General features: G+C 48.4%; 1 protein-coding gene across 1 annotated transcript; it reads right to left on the reverse strand.

Moving 5' to 3' along the window:
- Window positions 1–508: 508 nt before the first annotated feature.
- On the reverse strand, window positions 509–20143 carry LOC118311337 (cytochrome P450 7B1). Its single transcript, XM_035635103.2, has 6 exons — window positions 19563–20143; window positions 17263–17399; window positions 3710–4321; window positions 2923–3129; window positions 2656–2834; window positions 509–2389 (listed from the first exon to the last, which is right to left on the reverse strand). The coding sequence occupies exons 1-6, from the start codon at window positions 19637–19639 to the stop codon at window positions 2072–2074; spliced, it is 1530 nt and encodes a 509-aa protein (XP_035490996.1). The 5' UTR covers window positions 19640–20143; the 3' UTR covers window positions 509–2071.
- Between the last annotated feature and the right edge of the window lie 1000 nt (window positions 20144–21143).

Genomic DNA, 21143 nt, shown 5'->3' on the forward strand with positions numbered 1-21143 from the left:
TTTTCTTAGATTTGACACTTTTTAAGCTTTTTAAGGGTTGGGGTTGTGGTTAGGCTTAGTTGACGTTGTATACTAACGTCAAACGACAACTTCTTTCCAACCTATCAAAACGACAGCGCTACAATAACAGAGTCACCGCATCTACAGCTGTTCTTTGCTTTTCTGTCAGATTTTAATATCTGCCACTTTCGGAGGACAAAGGGAAAACTCTGGAGCAGAAGGTTCCGCTAATGCGCCTGTTACGCTGGTCGCCCACCGCCATTAGAAACGACGAAGAAGAGTGAACAACCATCCCCGATGGGATCTCCTAGCTGGTTGTGGCCCAAGAACACGACCTCAACCAGAGCTCACAGTTACATGTAAATATGACAAAATACAGTTTTGTTCAAATAACGTCTGAGCTAACAGCTCATTCTTTTCTGAGCTAGCTCAGCCCTCTTTAGAGGGAGCTAGGCTAAACTTTTCCACCTGTTTCCAGTCTTTGTGCTAAGCTAGGCTAAAAGCAGCGTACAGATGAAACAGGGTTTATTGAAATGTCAGAGGCAGAAAAAAAACAGTCAAATTTAAACAAATGATTAAAAGTGAGTGAAGAGTTCAGCTGACTGAGCTTCCTTCTGTTTCATACAGTACTTACAGAATAATATGCAGTAATAATAATAATAATACATTTCATCTAAGAGCACTTTTCACTGTAAAGTATACATCAGCAGTGTCTGTAGTCCAGTAGTCCTGTAGTCCAATAGTCCAGTAGTCCTGTAGTCCAGTAGTCCTGTAGTCCAATAGTCCAGTAGTCCTGTAGTCCAGTAGTCCTGTAGTCCAATAGTCCTGTAGTCCAATAGTCCTGTAGTCCAATAGTCCTGTAGTCCTGTAGTCCAGTAGTCCTGTAGTCCAGTAGTCCTGTAGTCCTGTAGTCCTGTAGTCCAGTAGTCCTGTAGTCCAGTAGTCCTGTAGTCCTGTAGTCCAGTAGTCCAGTAGTCCTGTAGTCCAATAGTCCTGTAGTCCTGTAGTCCAGTAGTCTTGTAGTCCTGTAGTCCAGTAGTCCTGTAGTCCAGTAGTCCTGTAGTCCTGTAGTCCAATAGTCCTGTAGTCCAGTAGTCCTGTAGTCCAATAGTCCTGTGGTCCTGTAGTCCAGTAGTCCTGCAGTCCAATAGTCCAGTAGACCTGTAGTCCAGTTCAGTAGTCCAGTAGTCCTGTAGTCCAGTAGTCCAGTTCAGTAGTCCTGTAGTCCAGTAGTCCAGTTCAGTAGTCCAGTAGACCTGTAGTCCAGTTCAGTAATCCAGTAGTCCAGTAGTCCAGTTCAGTAGTCCAGTAGTCCAGTAATCCAGTAGTCCTGTAGTCGAGTAGTCCAGTTCAGTAGTCCAGTAGTCCAGTTCAGTAGTCCAGTAGTCCAGTAGTCCAGTTCAGTTTGTGTTCATTAGTTGCAGTTCAAATTTTATATGTGCATCCACGGAAAATGTAAGTTGTCTTTTAGTTTGTTGTATTTTACGTACATAAGTGATAAAAGAGTTTGAGTGAGCTCTGTACCAGTTCAGGTGAATTTTGGAGTAAAGAGCATTGTTTTGCCTTTTGGTTATCAATATCACTGTTTATGGCTACAGCGTGTAAGTTAGGGCTGTGTAGTTCATTGAAACAGTTTTTTTCGTGAAGAAGTATATGTTGCGTTTAGCATACAGATGTTACAACTAACATGTATATTGGTTAAACCTTAACTGCATGTAGTATATGTATATACTCTGTTCTGGATGTTTCAGAAACCACATATAAACTCTGACCAGTCCCAACACCAATAATAAAGGAACCTTTTTACCCAACAAAGCTAATTATTGGATCCGCCCTCTGTAAAGGAAAAACCCAGAGTTCTTTTCGGACTCTCCACAGCGATTTGTCTTTTCCAACTAGCACACAACCTGGCACTATTTTTCACTTTCAGACTTGAATCAAGTTAAGTCACTTTTGAGGTGAATTAACAAAAACCTTTCAATTTGTATGTTGTGAGTTGACTCGGTCGTGTCTACAGTAGAGACGCCACAGTGGGAAACACCAGTGTCATATACAATAACACACAGCAGCATCACTGAGCCGGTTTCGGTCCAGGTGCAGCCGTTCGCAGTCTGTAGCGGAAGAGGACATCGTCGGTTGGTGGCAGGATTCCCAGTCCAGCTCTGCTGTAGTCCAGACCTGGTCTGACCTGACCCTCCTCCAGCTGGACGTCAAAGTACAACAGCAGCATACAAAGGAACTGTTTGATCTCGTTGATGGCGAAGAATCGTCCGGGACACTTGGAGGAGCCGGTGCCGAACGGCACCAGGTAATACTTCAGCTTCTGACCGTCTTTGTAGAAGTCTGTCTTCTCTTTGCCGTCCTGCATGAAGCGGTCAAACTGGAACGTCTGTGAGAAACAGCAACAAAACGGTTTGTGAAGCAGCTTCACCAGCGAGAGAAAGAAGATCTAGGCAGTTTTACACTTTTAGGATTTACCCTGAATGATGAATTGAAAAGTACAACATTAAATGGATAAACACCGCTGATGGTTCATTTACCAAAGCCAATAAAATAAAGAGTAAAGTACAGACAGCTGTCATGTTAATTGGCCAATATTGAGAATTTTAAATGGAATGTGACTGTATTTCATGTGATCAAGTGATCGATCAGTACCTCAGGATCCTCGTAGATTTGCGGGTCCATGTGCACACACTGAGGGTACAGAACGATGAAGTCTCCTTTTCTAATGGCCTCCGACCACTCGCTGCTCAGCTGCAGAGTGAAATCCTCCAATGCCATGCGGATGTTCATGGAGGACGAGGACAGACGGAGACTCTCCTTGATGGCGCTCTCTGTGGAGGAAGGTCAGATCTGTGGTTAGGGTGAGCACTGTTGGCCCAGAGACGCTCACACAAACAACCTGACGTCAGCGTGTCGTACCCAGATACAGGAGTTTGTCCAGCTGCTTGATGCTGAGCGACACGTCTCTGTCGCTGCTGAACTCGACTCTGTCGTGGACCAGGACGTCCTTGATCTCCTTGCGGACCCGCTCCAGGGCGTCCGGGTGGCTCACCAGATAGTACAGGGTCCAGAAGGAGGCGGGAACCGTGTTTGCCACAGACGCCCACAGGATCGCAAAGTGATGAGCTAAAAGTCAACACAACAAGTCATACCTCAACTAAACCTCAACTATACCTCAACTATACCTCATCCACACCTCACCCAAACCTCATTCATACCTCATTCACACCTCACCCACACCTCATCCATACCTCGGCCACACCTCATCAAATCCTCATCCAAACCTAACCCACACCTCACCCAAACCACACCCATACCTCATCCACACCTCAACCATACCTCACCCACAACTCAACTATACCTCATCCATACCTCAACTATACTTCACCCATACCTCATCTATACCTTACCTATACCTCAACTAAACCTCATCCACACCTCACCCATACCTCATCCACATCTCACCCACACCTCACCCAAACCTCATCCACACCTCAGCCAAACCTCACCCACACCTCATTCACATCTCACCCACACCTCACCCACACCCAAACCTGTGGACAGTCTGTTTTAAGTACGACCTTGATCTTTCCTGAACCTGAACCACAGAGGAAGGTTCACGCGTAAAATAATCAAATCTTATTAATCAACAGAACCTGGACAACTAACTGATCAGCGAGAACAAATTAAAGAGGATGTTGTCTACCTCCTTTGTCGAATTCCGTCAGTGGGTCGACCTGATCAAGGATCTCTGATCGCCTCTTAATGAACTGGGAAGTGTTGGACCAACAGGACACCTTCTGCGGCAGTAAGACGTTGATGAGCTTCTCGCGGACCGCTTTGGTCTGTCCCAGCAGCCAGATCGGGATCTGAGCCGCGAGCAAAGGAAACATGTTGTCGTACGTGGTGAAGTTCTCCCTTAGGAACTCCATGTTATTGTGGCGGCTGGTGGACGGCGGCCTGCCGTACATGGTGAGGAAGGTGGCTTCGAATAGGACTGAGTTACAAAACTTATATAAACTGCTGCTCCTCCAGGGACCCTCCTCCCCCGGCCTCTCGCCTAGGTGGTCCTGACGAAACACCAGCAGGAGGTTTCCCATCATGCTCTCTGTCAGGGACGGAAGATTGTCTCCTTGGAGGAGCAGGAAGGCGCGTTGGATCTTCTCATGCAGGCCGGGGAACGTTTTGTAAACGCCGGACTGGTAGCCGAAGGCAATGGGACCAATCTTTTTGGCAAACTCGTGGAAGTCCAGTTGTCGTCCATGTTTGATGATGTTCGGATACATTAAAGGATTCATGATGAAGGTCATGTACTTACCTGTGGGAGAGACGAGACCCGAGTCAATACAGCAGCTCATTACATGTTGTCATGTTTAAACACAGTGATGAAGACAATCTGCGGTCATCATAACATCCTTCTGACTCTGTGGTCGTTCTGTCTCTGTGTTCGTTCTGACTCTGTGGTCGTTCTGTATCTGTGTTCGTTCTGTCTCTCTGTGGTCGTTCTGTCTCTGTGGTCGTTCTGACTCTGTGTTCGTTCTGACTCTACGGTCGTTCTGTCTCTGTGGTCGTTCTGACTCTGTGTTCGTTCTGTCTCTGTGTTCGTTCTGTCTCTGTGTTCGTTCTGTCTCTGTGGTCGTTCTGTCTCTGTGGTCGTTCTGACTCTGTGTTCGTTCTGTCTCTGTGGTCGTTCTGTCTCTGTGGTCGTTCTGACTCTGTGTTCGTTCTGTCTCTGTGGTCGTTCTGTCTCTGTGGTCGTTCTGTCTCTGTGGTCGTTCTGACTCTGTGTTCGTTCTGACTCTACGGTCGTTCTGTCTCTGTGGTCGTTCTGACTCTGTGGTCGTTCTGTCTCTCTGTGGTCGTTCTGTCTCTCTGTGGTCGTTCTGACTCTGTGGTCGTTCTGACTCTGTGTTCGTTCTGTCTCTCTGTGGTCGTTCTGTCTCTGTGTTCGTTCTGACTCTCTGTGGTCGTTCTGTCTCTGTGGTCGTTCTGACTCTCTGTGGTCGTTCTGTCTCTGTGTTCGTTCTGTCTCTCTGTGTTCGTTCTGTCTCTCTGTGGTCGTTCTGTCTCTCTGTGGTCGTTCTGTCTCTGTGGTCGTTCTGTCTCTGTGTTCGTTCTGTCTCTCTGTGTTCGTTCTGTCTCTGTGGTCGTTCTGACTCTGTGGTCGTTCTGACTCTGTGTTCGTTCTGACTCTGTGTTCGTTCTGTCTCTGTGTTCGTTCTGACTCTGTGGTCGTTCTGACTCTGTGTTCGTTCTGACTCTGTGTTCGTTCTGTCTCTGTGTTCGTTCTGACTCTGTGGTCGTTCTGACTCTGTGGTCGTTCTGACTCTGTGTTCGTTCTGACTCTGTGTTCGTTCTGTCTCTGTGGTCGTTCTGACTCTGTGTTCGTTCTGACTCTCTGTGTTCGTTCTGACTCTGTGTTCGTTCTGTCTCTGTGGTCGTTCTGACTCTGTGTTCGTTCTGACTCTCTGTGGTCGTTCTGACTCTGTGGTCGTTCTGACTCTGTGTTCGTTCTGTCTCTCTGTGGTCGTTCTGACTCTGTGGTCGTTCTGACTCTGTGTTCGTTCTGTCTCTCTGTGTTCGTTCTGACTCTCTGTGGTCGTTCTGTCTCTGTGGTCGTTCTGTCTCTGTGTTTGTTCTGACTCTCTGTGGTCGTTCTGTCTCTGTGGTCGTTCTGTCTCTGTGTTCGTTCTGTCTCTCTGTGTTCGTTCTGACTCTCTGTGGTCGTTCTGACTCTCTGTGGTCGTTCTGTCTCTGTGGTCGTTCTGACTCTCTGTGGTCGTTCTGTCTCTCTGTGTTCGTTCTGTCTCTCTGTGTTCGTTCTGACTCTGTGGTCGTTCTGTCTCTCTGTGTTCGTTCTGACTCTCTGTGGTCGTTCTGTCTCTGTGGTCGTTCTGTCTCTGTGGTCGTTCTGACTCTGTGTTCGTTCTGACTCTGTGTTCGTTCTGTCTCTCTGTGTTCGTTCTGACTCTGTGGTCGTTCTGACTCTGTGGTCGTTCTGTCTCTGTGGTCGTTCTGACTCTGTGGTCGTTCTGACTCTGTGGTCGTTCTGTCTCTGTGTTCGTTCTGTCTCTGTGTTCGTTCTGACTCTGTGTTCGTTCTGTCTCTCTGTGGTCGTTCTGTCTCTCTGTGGTCGTTCTGACTCTCTGTGTTCGTTCTGACTCTGTGGTCGTTCTGACTCTGTGTTCGTTCTGACTCTCTGTGGTCGTTCTGTCTCTCTGTGGTCGTTCTGACTCTGTGTTCGTTCTGTCTCTGTGGTCGTTCTGACTCTGTGGTCGTTCTGTCTCTGTGTTCGTTCTGACTCTCTGTGTTCGTTCTGTCTCTCTGTGGTCGTTCTGACTCTGTGGTCGTTCTGACTCTGTGGTCGTTCTGTCTCTGTGGTCGTTCTGACTCTGTGGTCGTTCTGACTCTGTGGTCGTTCTGTCTCTGTGTTCGTTCTGACTCTGTGTTCGTTCTGTCTCTCTGTGGTCGTTCTGACTCTCTGTGGTCGTTCTGACTCTGTGTTCGTTCTGTCTCTGTGTTCGTTCTGTCTCTGTGGTCGTTCTGTCTCTCTGTGTTCGTTCTGACTCTCTGTGTTCGTTCTGTCTCTGTGGTCGTTCTGTCTCTCTGTGTTCGTTCTGACTCTCTGTGTTCGTTCTGTCTCTCTGTGGTCGTTCTGTCTCTCTGTGTTCGTTCTGTCTCTCTGTGTTCGTTCTGTCTCTCTGTGGTCGTTCTGTCTCTGTGGTCGTTCTGACTCTGTGGTCGTTCTGACTCTCTGTGGTCGTTCTGTCTCTCTGTGTTCGTTCTGTCTCTCTGTGTTCGTTCTGACTCTGTGTTCGTTCTGTCTCTGTGGTCGTTCTGTCTCTGTGTTCGTTCTGACTCTCTGTGGTCGTTCTGTCTCTGTGGTCGTTCTGTCTCTGTGGTCGTTCTGACTCTCTGTGGTCGTTCTGTCTCTGTGGTCGTTCTGACTCTCTGTGTTCGTTCTGACTCTGTGGTCGTTCTGACTCTGTGTTCGTTCTGTCTCTGTGGTCGTTCTGTCTCTGTGGTCGTTCTGTCTCTGTGTTCGTTCTGTCTCTGTGTTCGTTCTGACTCTGTGTTCGTTCTGTCTCTGTGTTCGTTCTGTCTCTGTGGTCGTTCTGACTCTGTGGTCGTTCTGACTCTGTGTTCGTTCTGTCTCTCTGTGGTCGTTCTGTCTCTGTGGTCGTTCTGACTCTGTGTTCGTTCTGTCTCTGTGGTCGTTCTGACTCTGTGGTCGTTCTGACTCTGTGTTCGTTCTGTCTCTCTGTGGTCGTTCTGTCTCTGTGGTCGTTCTGACTCTGTGTTCGTTCTGTCTCTCTGTGTTCGTTCTGTCTCTCTGTGTTCGTTCTGACTCTGTGGTCGTTCTGACTCTCTGTGGTCGTTCTGTCTCTCTGTGTTCGTTCTGACTCTCTGTGGTCGTTCTGTCTCTGTGGTCGTTCTGACTCTCTGTGGTCGTTCTGTCTCTGTGGTCGTTCTGACTCTGTGGTCGTTCTGTCTCTGTGGTCGTTCTGTCTCTCTGTGTTCGTTCTGTCTCTGTGTTCGTTCTGACTCTGTGTTCGTTCTGACTCTCTGTGTTCGTTCTGACTCTGTGGTCGTTCTGTCTCTCTGTGTTCGTTCTGTCTCTCTGTGTTCGTTCTGTCTCTGTGTTCGTTCTGTCTCTGTGTTCGTTCTGACTCTGTGTTCGTTCTGTCTCTGTGTTCGTTCTGTCTCTCTGTGGTCGTTCTGTCTCTCTGTGGTCGTTCTGACTCTGTGTTCGTTCTGACTCTGTGTTCGTTCTGACTCTGTGGTCGTTCTGACTCTCTGTGTTCGTTCTGACTCTGTGTTCGTTCTGACTCTGTGTTCGTTCTGACTCTGTGTTCGTTCTGTCTCTCTGTGTTCGTTCTGACTCTCTGTGGTCGTTCTGTCTCTCTGTGGTCGTTCTGACTCTGTGGTCGTTCTGTCTCTGTGTTCGTTCTGTCTCTGTGGTCGTTCTGTCTCTGTGGTCGTTCTGTCTCTGTGGTCGTTCTGTCTCTGTGGTCGTTCTGACTCTGTGGTCGTTCTGTCTCTGTGGTCGTTCTGTCTCTGTGGTCGTTCTGACTCTGTGGTCGTTCTGACTCTGTGTTCGTTCTGTCTCTGTGGTCGTTCTGACTCTGTGGTCGTTCTGACTCTCTGTGGTCGTTCTGACTCTGTGTTCGTTCTGTCTCTGTGGTCGTTCTGTCTCTCTGTGGTCGTTCTGACTCTGTGGTCGTTCTGACTCTCTGTGTTCGTTCTGTCTCTGTGGTCGTTCTGTCTCTGTGGTCGTTCTGTCTCTGTGGTCGTTCTGTCTCTCTGTGGTCGTTCTGACTCTGTGGTCGTTCTGACTCTGTGTTCGTTCTGTCTCTGTGGTCGTTCTGACTCTCTGTGGTCGTTCTGTCTCTGTGGTCGTTCTGACTCTGTGGTCGTTCTGTCTCTGTGGTCGTTCTGACTCTGTGGTCGTTCTGTCTCTGTGGTCGTTCTGACTCTCTGTGTTCGTTCTGTCTCTGTGGTCGTTCTGTCTCTGTGGTCGTTCTGTCTCTGTGGTCGTTCTGTCTCTGTGGTCGTTCTGTCTCTGTGGTCGTTCTGTCTCTGTGGTCGTTCTGTCTCTGTGGTCGTTCTGTCTCTGTGGTCGTTCTGACTCTGTGGTCGTTCGGTCTCTGTGGTCGTTCTGACTCTCTGTGGTCGTTCTGTCTCTGTGGTCGTTCTGACTCTCTGTGGTCGTTCTGTCTCTGTGGTCGTTCTGTCTCTGTGGTCGTTCTGTCTCTGTGGTCGTTCTGACTCTGTGGTCGTTCTGTCTCTGTGGTCGTTCTGTCTCTGTGGTCGTTCTGTCTCTGTGGTCGTTCTGTCTCTGTGTTCGTTCTGACTCTCTGGTCGTTCTGTCTCTGTGGTCGTTCTGTCTCTGTGGTCGTTCTGTCTCTGTGGTCGTTCTGACTCTGTGGTCGTTCTGTCTCTGTGGTCGTTCTGACTCTGTGGTCGTTCTGTCTCTCTGTGGTCGTTCTGACTCTCTGTGGTCGTTCTGTCTCTCTGTGGTCGTTCTGACTCTCTGTGTTCGTTCTGACTCTCTGTGGTCGTTCTGACTCTGTGGTCGTTCTGTCTCTGTGTTCGTTCTGTCTCTGTGGTCGTTCTGTCTCTGTGGTCGTTCTGACTCTCTGTGTTCGTTCTGACTCTCTGTGTTCGTTCTGACTCTGTGTTCGTTCTGTCTCTGTGGTCGTTCTGTCTCTGTGGTCGTTCTGACTCTCTGTGTTCGTTCTGTCTCTGTGTTCGTTCTGTCTCTGTGGTCGTTCTGACTCTGTGGTCGTTCTGACTCTCTGTGTTCGTTCTGTCTCTGTGTTCGTTCTGACTCTGTGTTCGTTCTGACTCTGTGTTCGTTCTGACTCTGTGGTCGTTCTGTCTCTCTGTGGTCGTTCTGTCTCTGTGGTCGTTCTGACTCTCTGTGGTCGTTCTGTCTCTGTGGTCGTTCTGACTCTGTGTTCGTTCTGACTCTGTGTTCGTTCTGTCTCTGTGGTCGTTCTGACTCTGTGGTCGTTCTGTCTCTGTGGTCGTTCTGTCTCTGTGGTCGTTCTGACTCTGTGTTCGTTCTGACTCTGTGGTCGTTCTGACTCTGTGGTCGTTCTGACTCTGTGTTCGTTCTGTCTCTGTGGTCGTTCTGACTCTGTGGTCGTTCTGACTCTGTGTTCGTTCTGACTCTGTGGTCGTTCTGACTCTCTGTGTTCGTTCTGACTCTGTGGTCGTTCTGACTCTGTGGTCGTTCTGACTCTGTGGTCGTTCTGACTCTCTGTGGTCGTTCTGTCTCTGTGGTCGTTCTGACTCTGTGGTCGTTCTGACTCTGTGGTCGTTCTGTCTCTGTGGTCGTTCTGACTCTCTGTGGTCGTTCTGTCTCTCTGTGTTCGTTCTGTCTCTGTGTTCGTTCTGACTCTGTGGTCGTTCTGACTCTGTGTTCGTTCTGACTCTGTGGTCGTTCTGTCTCTGTGGTCGTTCTGACTCTCTGTGGTCGTTCTGTCTCTGTGGTCGTTCTGACTCTCTGTGGTCGTTCTGACTCTGTGGTCGTTCTGTCTCTCTGTGGTCGTTCTGTCTCTCTGTGGTCGTTCTGACTCTCTGTGGTCGTTCTGTCTCTCTGTGGTCGTTCTGACTCTCTGTGGTCGTTCTGACTCTCTGTGGTCGTTCTGACTCTGTGTTCGTTCTGTCTCTCTGTGGTCGTTCTGACTCTGTGGTCGTTCTGACTCTCTGTGTTCGTTCTGTCTCTCTGTGGTCGTTCTGACTCTGTGTTCGTTCTGTCTCTGTGGTCGTTCTGACTCTGTGGTCGTTCTGACTCTGTGTTCGTTCTGTCTCTCTGTGGTCGTTCTGACTCTGTGGTCGTTCTGACTCTCTGTGTTCGTTCTGTCTCTCTGTGGTCGTTCTGACTCTGTGTTCGTTCTGTCTCTGTGGTCGTTCTGACTCTGTGTTCGTTCTGACTCTGTGTTCGTTCTGTCTCTGTGGTCGTTCTGACTCTGTGGTCGTTCTGTCTCTGTGTTCGTTCTGACTCTGTGGTCGTTCTGACTCTGTGGTCGTTCTGACTCTGTGTTCGTTCTGTCTCTGTGGTCGTTCTGACTCTGTGGTCGTTCTGACTCTCTGTGTTCGTTCTGACTCTGTGGTCGTTCTGACTCTGTGTTCGTTCTGTCTCTGTGGTCGTTCTGACTCTGTGGTCGTTCTGACTCTCTGTGTTCGTTCTGACTCTGTGGTCGTTCTGTCTCTCTGTGTTCGTTCTGACTCTGTGGTCGTTCTGTCTCTGTGGTCGTTCTGACTCTCTGTGGTCGTTCTGTCTCTGTGGTCGTTCTGTCTCTCTGTGTTCGTTCTGTCTCTGTGGTCGTTCTGACTCTCTGTGTTCGTTCTGTCTCTCTGTGGTCGTTCTGTCTCTGTGGTCGTTCTGACTCTCTGTGTTCGTTCTGTCTCTCTGTGGTCGTTCTGTCTCTGTGGTCGTTCTGACTCTCTGTGTTCGTTCTGTCTCTGTGGTCGTTCTGTCTCTGTGTTCGTTCTGTCTCTCTGTGGTCGTTCTGTCTCTCTGTGTTCGTTCTGTCTCTGTGTTCGTTCTGACTCTGTGGTCGTTCTGACTCTGTGTTCGTTCTGACTCTGTGGTCGTTCTGACTCTGTGGTCGTTCTGTCTCTCTGTGGTCGTTCTGTCTCTCTGTGGTCGTTCTGACTCTCTGTGGTCGTTCTGTCTCTCTGTGGTCGTTCTGACTCTGTGGTCGTTCTGTCTCTGTGTTCGTTCTGACTCTCTGTGGTCGTTCTGTCTCTCTGTGGTCGTTCTGTCTCTCTGTGGTCGTTCTGTCTCTGTGGTCGTTCTGACTCTGTGGTCGTTCTGACTCTCTGTGTTCGTTCTGTCTCTGTGGTCGTTCTGTCTCTGTGGTCGTTCTGTCTCTCTGTGGTCGTTCTGACTCTCTGTGTTCGTTCTGTCTCTGTGGTCGTTCTGTCTCTGTGGTCGTTCTGACTCTCTGTGTTCGTTCTGTCTCTGTGGTCGTTCTGTCTCTCTGTGGTCGTTCTGTCTCTCTGTGGTCGTTCTGACTCTCTGTGTTCGTTCTGTCTCTGTGGTCGTTCTGTCTCTGTGGTCGTTCTGACTCTCTGTGTTCGTTCTGTCTCTCTGTGGTCGTTCTGACTCTGTGGTCGTTCTGTCTCTGTGGTCGTTCTGACTCTGTGGTCGTTCTGTCTCTGTGGTCGTTCTGTCTCTCTGTGGTCGTTCTGACTCTGTGGTCGTTCTGTCTCTGTGGTCGTTCTGACTCTGTGGTCGTTCTGACTCTGTGTTCGTTCTGTCTCTGTGGTCGTTCTGTCTCTGTGGTCGTTCTGTCTCTGTGGTCGTTCTGACTCTGTGGTCGTTCTGACTCTCTGTGTTCGTTCTGTCTCTGTGGTCGTTCTGTCTCTGTGGTCGTTCTGTCTCTGTGGTCGTTCTGACTCTGTGTTCGTTCTGTCTCTGTGGTCGTTCTGTCTCTGTGGTCGTTCTGTCTCTGTGGTCGTTCTGTCTCTCTGTGTTCGTTCTGTCTCTGTGTTCGTTCTGTCTCTGTGGTCGTTCTGACTCTGTGGTCGTTCTGACTCTGTGGTCGTTCTGACTCTGTGTTCGTTCTGTCTCTCTGTGTTCGTTCTGTCTCTGTGGTCGTTCTGTCTCTGTGGTCGTTCTGACTCTGTGGTCGTTCTGACTCTGTGGTCGTTCTGACTCTCTGTGGTCGTTCTGTCTCTGTGGTCGTTCTGACTCTCTGTGGTCGTTCTGTCTCTCTGTGGTCGTTCTGTCTCTGTGTTCGTTCTGTCTCTCTGTGGTCGTTCTGACTCTCTGTGGTCGTTCTGTCTCTGTGGTCGTTCTGTCTCTCTGTGTTCGTTCTGTCTCTGTGGTCGTTCTGTCTCTCTGTGTTCGTTCTGTCTCTGTGGTCGTTCTGTCTCTGTGGTCGTTCTGTCTCTCTGTGGTCGTTCTGTCTCTCTGTGGTCGTTCTGTCTCTCTGTGGTCGTTCTGTCTCTCTGTGGTCGTTCTGTCTCTCTGTGGTCGTTCTGTCTCTCTGTGGTCGTTCTGTCTCTCTGTGTTCGTTCTGTCTCTCTGTGGTCGTTCTGACTCTGTGGTCGTTCTGACTCTGTGGTCGTTCTGTCTCTCTGTGGTCGTTCTGTCTCTCTGTGGTCGTTCTGTCTCTCTGTGGTCGTTCTGTCTCTGTGTTCGTTCTGACTCTCTGTGTTCGTTCTGTCTCTGTGTTCGTTCTGACTCTGTGGTCGTTCTGACTCTGTGTTCGTTCTGTCTCTGTGGTCGTTCTGACTCTGTGGTCGTTCTGACTCTGTGGTCGTTCTGACTCTGTGGTCGTTCTGACTCTGTGGTCGTTCTGTCTCTGTGGTCGTTCTGTCTCTGTGGTCGTTCTGACTCTGTGGTCGTTCTGACTCTGTGTTCGTTCTGTCTCTGTGGTCGTTCTGACTCTGTGTTCGTTCTGTCTCTCTGTGGTCGTTCTGTCTCTCTGTGTTCGTTCTGTCTCTGTGTTCGTTCTGACTCTGTGGTCGTTCTGACTCTGTGTTCGTTCTGACTCTGTGGTCGTTCTGACTCTGTGGTCGTTCTGTCTCTCTGTGGTCGTTCTGTCTCTCTGTGGTCGTTCTGACTCTCTGTGGTCGTTCTGTCTCTCTGTGGTCGTTCTGACTCTGTGGTCGTTCTGTCTCTGTGTTCGTTCTGACTCTCTGTGGTCGTTCTGTCTCTCTGTGGTCGTTCTGTCTCTCTGTGGTCGTTCTGTCTCTGTGGTCGTTCTGACTCTGTGGTCGTTCTGACTCTCTGTGGTCGTTCTGTCTCTCTGTGGTCGTTCTGTCTCTCTGTGGTCGTTCTGACTCTCTGTGTTCGTTCTGTCTCTGTGGTCGTTCTGTCTCTGTGGTCGTTCTGACTCTCTGTGTTCGTTCTGTCTCTCTGTGGTCGTTCTGTCTCTGTGGTCGTTCTGACTCTCTGTGTTCGTTCTGTCTCTCTGTGGTCGTTCTGTCTCTGTGGTCGTTCTGACTCTCTGTGTTCGTTCTGTCTCTCTGTGTTCGTTCTGTCTCTGTGGTCGTTCTGACTCTCTGTGTTCGTTCTGTCTCTGTGGTCGTTCTGTCTCTGTGTTCGTTCTGTCTCTGTGGTCGTTCTGTCTCTCTGTGTTCGTTCTGTCTCTGTGTTCGTTCTGTCTCTGTGGTCGTTCTGACTCTGTGGTCGTTCTGACTCTGTGGTCGTTCTGACTCTGTGTTCGTTCTGTCTCTCTGTGTTCGTTCTGTCTCTGTGGTCGTTCTGTCTCTGTGGTCGTTCTGACTCTGTGGTCGTTCTGACTCTGTGGTCGTTCTGACTCTGTGGTCGTTCTGACTCTGTGGTCGTTCTGACTCTGTGGTCGTTCTGACTCTGTGGTCGTTCTGACTCTCTGTGGTCGTTCTGTCTCTGTGGTCGTTCTGTCTCTGTGGTCGTTCTGTCTCTGTGGTCGTTCTGACTCTCTGTGGTCGTTCTGTCTCTGTGGTCGTTCTGTCTCTCTGTGTTCGTTCTGTCTCTGTGGTCGTTCTGTCTCTCTGTGTTCGTTCTGTCTCTCTGTGGTCGTTCTGTCTCTCTGTGGTCGTTCTGTCTCTCTGTGGTCGTTCTGTCTCTCTGTGGTCGTTCTGTCTCTCTGTGGTCGTTCTGACTCTGTGGTCGTTCTGACTCTGTGGTCGTTCTGTCTCTCTGTGGTCGTTCTGTCTCTCTGTGGTCGTTCTGTCTCTGTGGTCGTTCTGACTCTCTGTGTTCGTTCTGTCTCTGTGTTCGTTCTGACTCTGTGGTCGTTCTGACTCTGTGGTCGTTCTGACTCTGTGGTCGTTCTGACTCTGTGGTCGTTCTGACTCTGTGGTCGTTCTGACTCTCTGTGGTCGTTCTGTCTCTGTGGTCGTTCTGTCTCTGTGGTCGTTCTGTCTCTGTGGTCGTTCTGACTCTGTGGTCGTTCTGACTCTGTGGTCGTTCTGACTCTGTGGTCGTTCTGTCTCTGTGGTCGTTCTGTCTCTGTGGTCGTTCTGACTCTGTGGTCGTTCTGACTCTGTGTTCGTTCTGTCTCTGTGGTCGTTCTGACTCTGTGGTCGTTCTGACTCTCTGTGGTCGTTCTGACTCTGTGGTCGTTCTGTCTCTGTGTTCGTTCTGACTCTGTGGTCGTTCTGTCTCTCTGTGGTCGTTCTGACTCTCTGTGGTCGTTCTGTCTCTGTGGTCGTTCTGACTCTGTGGTCGTTCTGTCTCTCTGTGGTCGTTCTGACTCTCTGTGGTCGTTCTGACTCTGTGGTCGTTCTGACTCTCTGTGGTCGTTCTGACTCTCTGTGGTCGTTCTGACTCTGTGGTCGTTCTGACTCTGTGTTCGTTCTGTCTCTCTGTGGTCGTTCTGACTCTGTGGTCGTTCTGACTCTCTGTGGTCGTTCTGACTCTCTGTGGTCGTTCTGACTCTGTGGTCGTTCTGACTCTCTGTGGTCGTTCTGTCTCTCTGTGGTCGTTCTGACTCTGTGGTCGTTCTGTCTCTGTGGTCGTTCTGACTCTCTGTGGTCGTTCTGTCTCTCTGTGGTCGTTCTGACTCTGTGGTCGTTCTGTCTCTCTGTGGTCGTTCTGACTCTCTGTGGTCGTTCTGTCTCTCTGTGGTCGTTCTGTCTCTCTGTGGTCGTTCTGACTCTGTGGTCGTTCTGACTCTGTGGTCGTTCTGTCTCTGTGGTCGTTCTGACTCTGTGGTCGTTCTGTCTCTGTGTTCGTTCTGTCTCTGTGGTCGTTCTGTCTCTCTGTGGTCGTTCTGACTCTCTGTGTTCGTTCTGTCTCTGTGGTCGTTCTGACTCTGTGGTCGTTCTGACTCTCTGTGGTCGTTCTGTCTCTGTGGTCGTTCTGACTCTGTGGTCGTTCTGACTCTGTGTTCGTTCTGACTCTCTGTGTTCGTTCTGTCTCTCTGTGGTCGTTCTGACTCTGTGGTCGTTCTGTCTCTCTGTGGTCGTTCTGACTCTCTGTGGTCGTTCTGTCTCTCTGTGGTCGTTCTGTCTCTGTGTTCGTTCTGACTCTCTGTGGTCGTTCTGTCTCTCTGTGGTCGTTCTGACTCTGTGGTCGTTCTGTCTCTGTGGTCGTTCTGTCTCTGTGGTCGTTCTGTCTCTGTGGTCGTTCTGACTCTCTGTGGTCGTTCTGTCTCTCTGTGGTCGTTCTGACTCTCTGTGGTCGTTCTGACTCTGTGTTCGTTCTGACTCTCTGTGGTCGTTCTGACTCTGTGGTCGTTCTGTCTCTCTGTGGTCGTTCTGTCTCTCTGTGGTCGTTCTGACTCTGTGGTCGTTCGGTCTCTGTGGTCGTTCTGACTCTCTGTGGTCGTTCTGTCTCTCTGTGGTCGTTCTGACTCTCTGTGGTCGTTCTGACTCTGTGTTCGTTCTGACTCTCTGTGGTCGTTCTGACTCTGTGGTCGTTCTGTCTCTCTGTGGTCGTTCTGACTCTGTGGTCGTTCTGACTCTCTGTGGTCGTTCTGTCTCTCTGTGGTCGTTCTGACTCTCTGTGGTCGTTCTGACTCTGTGTTCGTTCTGACTCTCTGTGGTCGTTCTGACTCTGTGGTCGTTCTGTCTCTGTGGTCGTTCTGACTCTGTGGTCGTTCTGTCTCTGTGGTCGTTCTGTCTCTGTGGTCGTTCTGACTCTGTGGTCGTTCTGACTCTGTGGTCGTTCTGTCTCTGTGGTCGTTCTGACTCTGTGGTCGTTCTGACTCTGTGGTCGTTCTGACTCTGTGGTCGTTCTGACTCTCTGTGGTCGTTCTGTCTCTGTGTTCGTTCTGTCTCTGTGGTCGTTCTGTCTCTGTGGTCGTTCTGACTCTGTGTTCGTTCTGACTCTGTGTTCGTTCTGACTCTGTGGTCGTTCTGACTCTCTGTGGTCGTTCTGTCTCTCTGTGGTCGTTCTGACTCTCTGTGGTCGTTCTGTCTCTGTGGTCGTTCTGTCTCTGTGGTCGTTCTGTCTCTGTGGTCGTTCTGTCTCTCTGTGGTCGTTCTGACTCTCTGTGGTCGTTCTGACTCTGTGTTCGTTCTGACTCTCTGTGGTCGTTCTGACTCTGTGGTCGTTCTGTCTCTGTGGTCGTTCTGACTCTGTGGTCGTTCTGTCTCTGTGGTCGTTCTGTCTCTGTGGTCGTTCTGACTCTGTGGTCGTTCTGACTCTGTGGTCGTTCTGTCTCTGTGGTCGTTCTGACTCTGTGGTCGTTCTGACTCTGTGGTCGTTCTGACTCTGTGGTCGTTCTGACTCTCTGTGGTCGTTCTGTCTCTGTGTTCGTTCTGTCTCTGTGGTCGTTCTGTCTCTGTGGTCGTTCTGACTCTGTGTTCGTTCTGACTCTGTGTTCGTTCTGACTCTGTGGTCGTTCTGACTCTCTGTGGTCGTTCTGTCTCTCTGTGGTCGTTCTGACTCTCTGTGGTCGTTCTGTCTCTGTGGTCGTTCTGTCTCTGTGGTCGTTCTGTCTCTGTGGTCGTTCTGACTCTGTGTTCGTTCTGACTCTGTGTTCGTTCTGACTCTCTGTGGTCGTTCTGACTCTGTGGTCGTTCTGTCTCTGTGGTCGTTCTGACTCTGTGGTCGTTCTGACTCTGTGGTCGTTCTGTCTCTGTGGTCGTTCTGTCTCTGTGGTCGTTCTGTCTCTGTGGTCGTTCTGACTCTGTGGTCGTTCTGACTCTGTGGTCGTTCTGTCTCTCTGTGGTCGTTCTGACTCTGTGGTCGTTCTGACTCTGTGGTCGTTCTGACTCTGTGGTCGTTCTGACTCTCTGTTATCGTCTTACACTGTAGGACTGTCTGGTGCTCATCAGAGCTGTGAGAGGAGTTTAAATACCTACCTGCAATCTGCACTGTAAAGATGTCTCCAAACTTCTTCTTATGTTCTTCAAGAAATTTATATGAATTTCTTCCGAACTCCAGAGCCTTTCCAACGACGGGGATCCAGCCTGTGATCAGAGGAGGTTCACCGTCTCTTCTGCCAACGAGACAAACGTTTGAATCATTCACAATAATCTGTTCTTCTTTCTGTTTCAGCAGCTGTTTTGAACGTGTGACTTTCTGGGCTCAGATGTGACTTATTCTGACTTTAGGTTTTCAACTTCTTTTACTCATTTAACTGGACTCAGGTGTGTGTGTGTGTGTGTGTGTGTGTGTGTTGCCTGTACTACAACAACAACAACAATAATAAATACATGTGCCTCTGATCCCGTCCTGACCCTGGTTGGTCCGTGACCGCTCACGGGTCCAGGGTCCCATCCGACGAAGCGAGGTGACTGTCTCACCACGGTGAGTTCAGGAGTAACTTTGTGACGTCAGGGAAACTTCCCGGTCAACTGGTTCTACGAAGGTGGATAGGTTTGACCCGAGGCCTGTTACCATGGTAATTTATTCTCCATCTTATGGCTTTTCATACGATCAGGATTTGCAGTATAAAAAAGGTCCAGTCTATTTTTAATATGCAAAGCAGCAGGCCAACACACACAACATATTTTCTAAAGGATTCATGATAAAGATTTGTGCTGTTGACTTCTGCTCACATATCCCCATTAAAGCCCCTATAGGAGAACATGAGGAGGATTAAGAATCTGAAATTATTTCATAGCATCAATGTTCAGGTATTTGATCAGATCCTATTTAAATGGACATGATAACTTTGTTATATTCTCTGTATTTTAATATTCAGGACAAAGACACATGAGGTGGTGGATTTTGTTTTGTTGAAATGGAAACTGAACTGTTCATAAGACTTGTGAACTACATCAAACGATTTGAAATAAACCAGCTCATCAAAACACCTGATCTGATATCAGCATATTACCACCAGGATCACAAGTGACTGACCCTCGACCTCCATCACCAGCTTCATCTATTATTTGCTCCGACCGACGGATCTGTGAACAGCAGGTTTTTCTCCTCCAGTTCAGAGGATTTCTGCTTCTCCAACACATCACAAGGTTTTTATAAATGTAGACACTTATCACAAGTACTCAGAACTAATGATGAAACTATTATAGATGTTTTTCTCAGCTGCTTAAACTTTTTTGTACTCTGTCCAATATGACTCACAAAATATTACACACGTGCAGCAAAACTATTTCCCTCAAACATCACAACTTGTGATCAGATGAACCGATCGTTACAGTGATCAATAAGAAACAGCGTCAACATGAACCAGTGGACGAGAAGCTCACTGTCATGTGTGTTGTTTGTGACAGTCTGAGACAGGAAGTCAAGCAGCTCGTCACAACATGAACAGTTTCTTTATGACATGTGGACTCAACACGTGGACTTGGAATGTGGTTCAGTTTCTGCTCTGCGTCACCGGCTTGTGACCTTTGGTTCTTCCAACTTTGCTTTAGCTTTTTGAAACATGGAGCAACACAGAGGTGGAACCTCCTGAATGGACATTTGATGTGAAGTCAAACAGCTGGAACAGATGTTTTCCTTTTGTTTAGCTCAGTTACACCAATAGAGTTTAAATATTTGAGATATGAAGTAAAAACGCAGCAGCATCCTACTCGTTCAGCCTCAGAGCTAGGGATGCACCCATACCACTTTTTTTCAGACCAAGTACAAGTAAAAGTACAAGTACACACATTAAGCTACTTGCCCATACCGGGTACCGACATGAATTCTTGCCGCTGCTTGAAAAGAAGAAATAGACCTTTGGAATTTGTGCAGTCACGCCTTTAATGTGCTGATAGTATGAACGCATCTCCTCAGATCTTCATCATGTCAGTGACTTTACGTGTCCTCATATCTCAATCATATTACATATTCATTAAGATTCTAGAGTCAATAACATTTTTCATAATTCATAATTCATAACCACCTCCGTGGAACCGTTTTCGCTCTGAGTCATATGGAGAGAAAACCGTCTCATAAAGATCCAGTTTGCGGAACTTGATGAGACGGTTTCTCCACAGGTCGAGAGGCGAAGGTTCGAGTCCTCGAGGATTGATCTCAACACCGCGTCGCAGCGCATGAACCTCAGGGACCGGACCGGACCGGACCGGACCGGGACATGGACCGGACCGGGACCGGACCGGGACCTGGACCGGGACCGGGACCTGGACCTGGACCGGGACCGGGACCTGGACCTGGACCGGGACCGGGACCTGGACCGGGACTCACTGACCTGTTCCTGCGGCGCAGCAGCAGCCCGAGGCCGAGCAGCAGCAGCAGCCCGAGGCCGAGCAGCAGCAGCGGGGACATGATGGTTCCGTCTGTCCGGGACCAACCGAGCAGCTCAGACAACACGTCTCACTCGGGCTGACTGCTTCCGGTAGCGACCTTCACAATAAAGCTCCCGCTGCTGCGGGGACGGACCCTTCAGACTCGTTCCCACGTGGTTCTGTTCCATGTCGTGTGCGCGTGACGTCACAGGTAGAACGTCGAGTTATCGTGTTTCACAAGCTACTGTGATGACGTAATCAGAATAATAATAATAATAATATAATATCATCATCCCAGGGCGGGATGTATATCTAAAATTGTCTTTGTCTAAAATAAGTCACAGAATTTATTGTGATATTTAAAAAAGACTCGACAGGAGAAAGTTCATTTGTCGTATTATATTTAGGTGTTTTTCTCTCCCGACCATGACAATGACATGCACATGGCCAATTATGCAAATTAGGTGAAGCCGTCATTAATGTAATCAATACATCATTAATATTTTATTATTATATATTGCACATCTTAGATGCTGTACAAATGATGTGTGTGTGTTGGGGGGGGGGGGGGGGGGGTGTCAAAATTTTGATCCTACATTGTCAGGGCCGGCGCTGATTACACAATGTTATGTTTCACAAGCTACTGTGATGAGAGCAAATGAAGTAATGATATTAATATAATCAAAATAAAACCACAGACTGTCAGAATAAAACAACAGACAATAAAACAACAGACTGTCAGAATAAAACCACAGCCAATTAAACCACAGACTGTCAAAATAAAACCACAGGCTGTCAAAATAAAACCACAGACTGTCAGAATAAAACCACAGACTGTCAGAATAAAACCACAAGCTGTCAAAATAAAACCACAGACTGTCAGAATAAAACCACAGGCTGTCAAAATAAAACCACAGACTGTCAGGATAAAACGACAGAATAAAACCACAGACTGTCAAAATAAAACCACAGACTGTCAGAATAAAACAACAGACAGAATAAAACAACAGACTGTCAGAATAAAACCACAGGCTGTCAAAATAAAACCACAGACTGTCAGAATAAAATAAAATGACAGAATAAAACCACAGACTGTCAAAATAAAACCACAGACTGTCAGAATAAAACAGACTGTCAAAATAAAACAACAGACAGAATAAAACAACAGACTGTCAGAATAAAACCACAGGCTGTCAAAATAAAACCACAGACTGTCAGAATAAAATGACAGAATAAAACCACAGACTGTCAAAATAAAACCACAGACTGTCAGAATAAAACAACAGACAGAATAAAACAACAGACTGTCAAAATAAAACCACAGACTGTCAGAATAAAACAGACTGTCAAAATAAAACAGCAGACAGAATAAAACAACAGACTGTCAGAATAAAACCACAGACTGTCAGAATAAAACAACAGACTGTCAAAATAAAACCACAGACTGTCCGGATAAAACAACTGACAGAATAAAACAGACTGTCAAAATAAAACCACAGACTGTCAGAATAAAACAACAGACCGAATAAAACAGACTGTCAAAA

Source organism: Scophthalmus maximus, chromosome 5 (genome assembly GCF_022379125.1).
Source record: "Scophthalmus maximus strain ysfricsl-2021 chromosome 5, ASM2237912v1, whole genome shotgun sequence".
NCBI classification, from domain to species: domain Eukaryota; kingdom Metazoa; phylum Chordata; class Actinopteri; order Pleuronectiformes; family Scophthalmidae; genus Scophthalmus; species Scophthalmus maximus.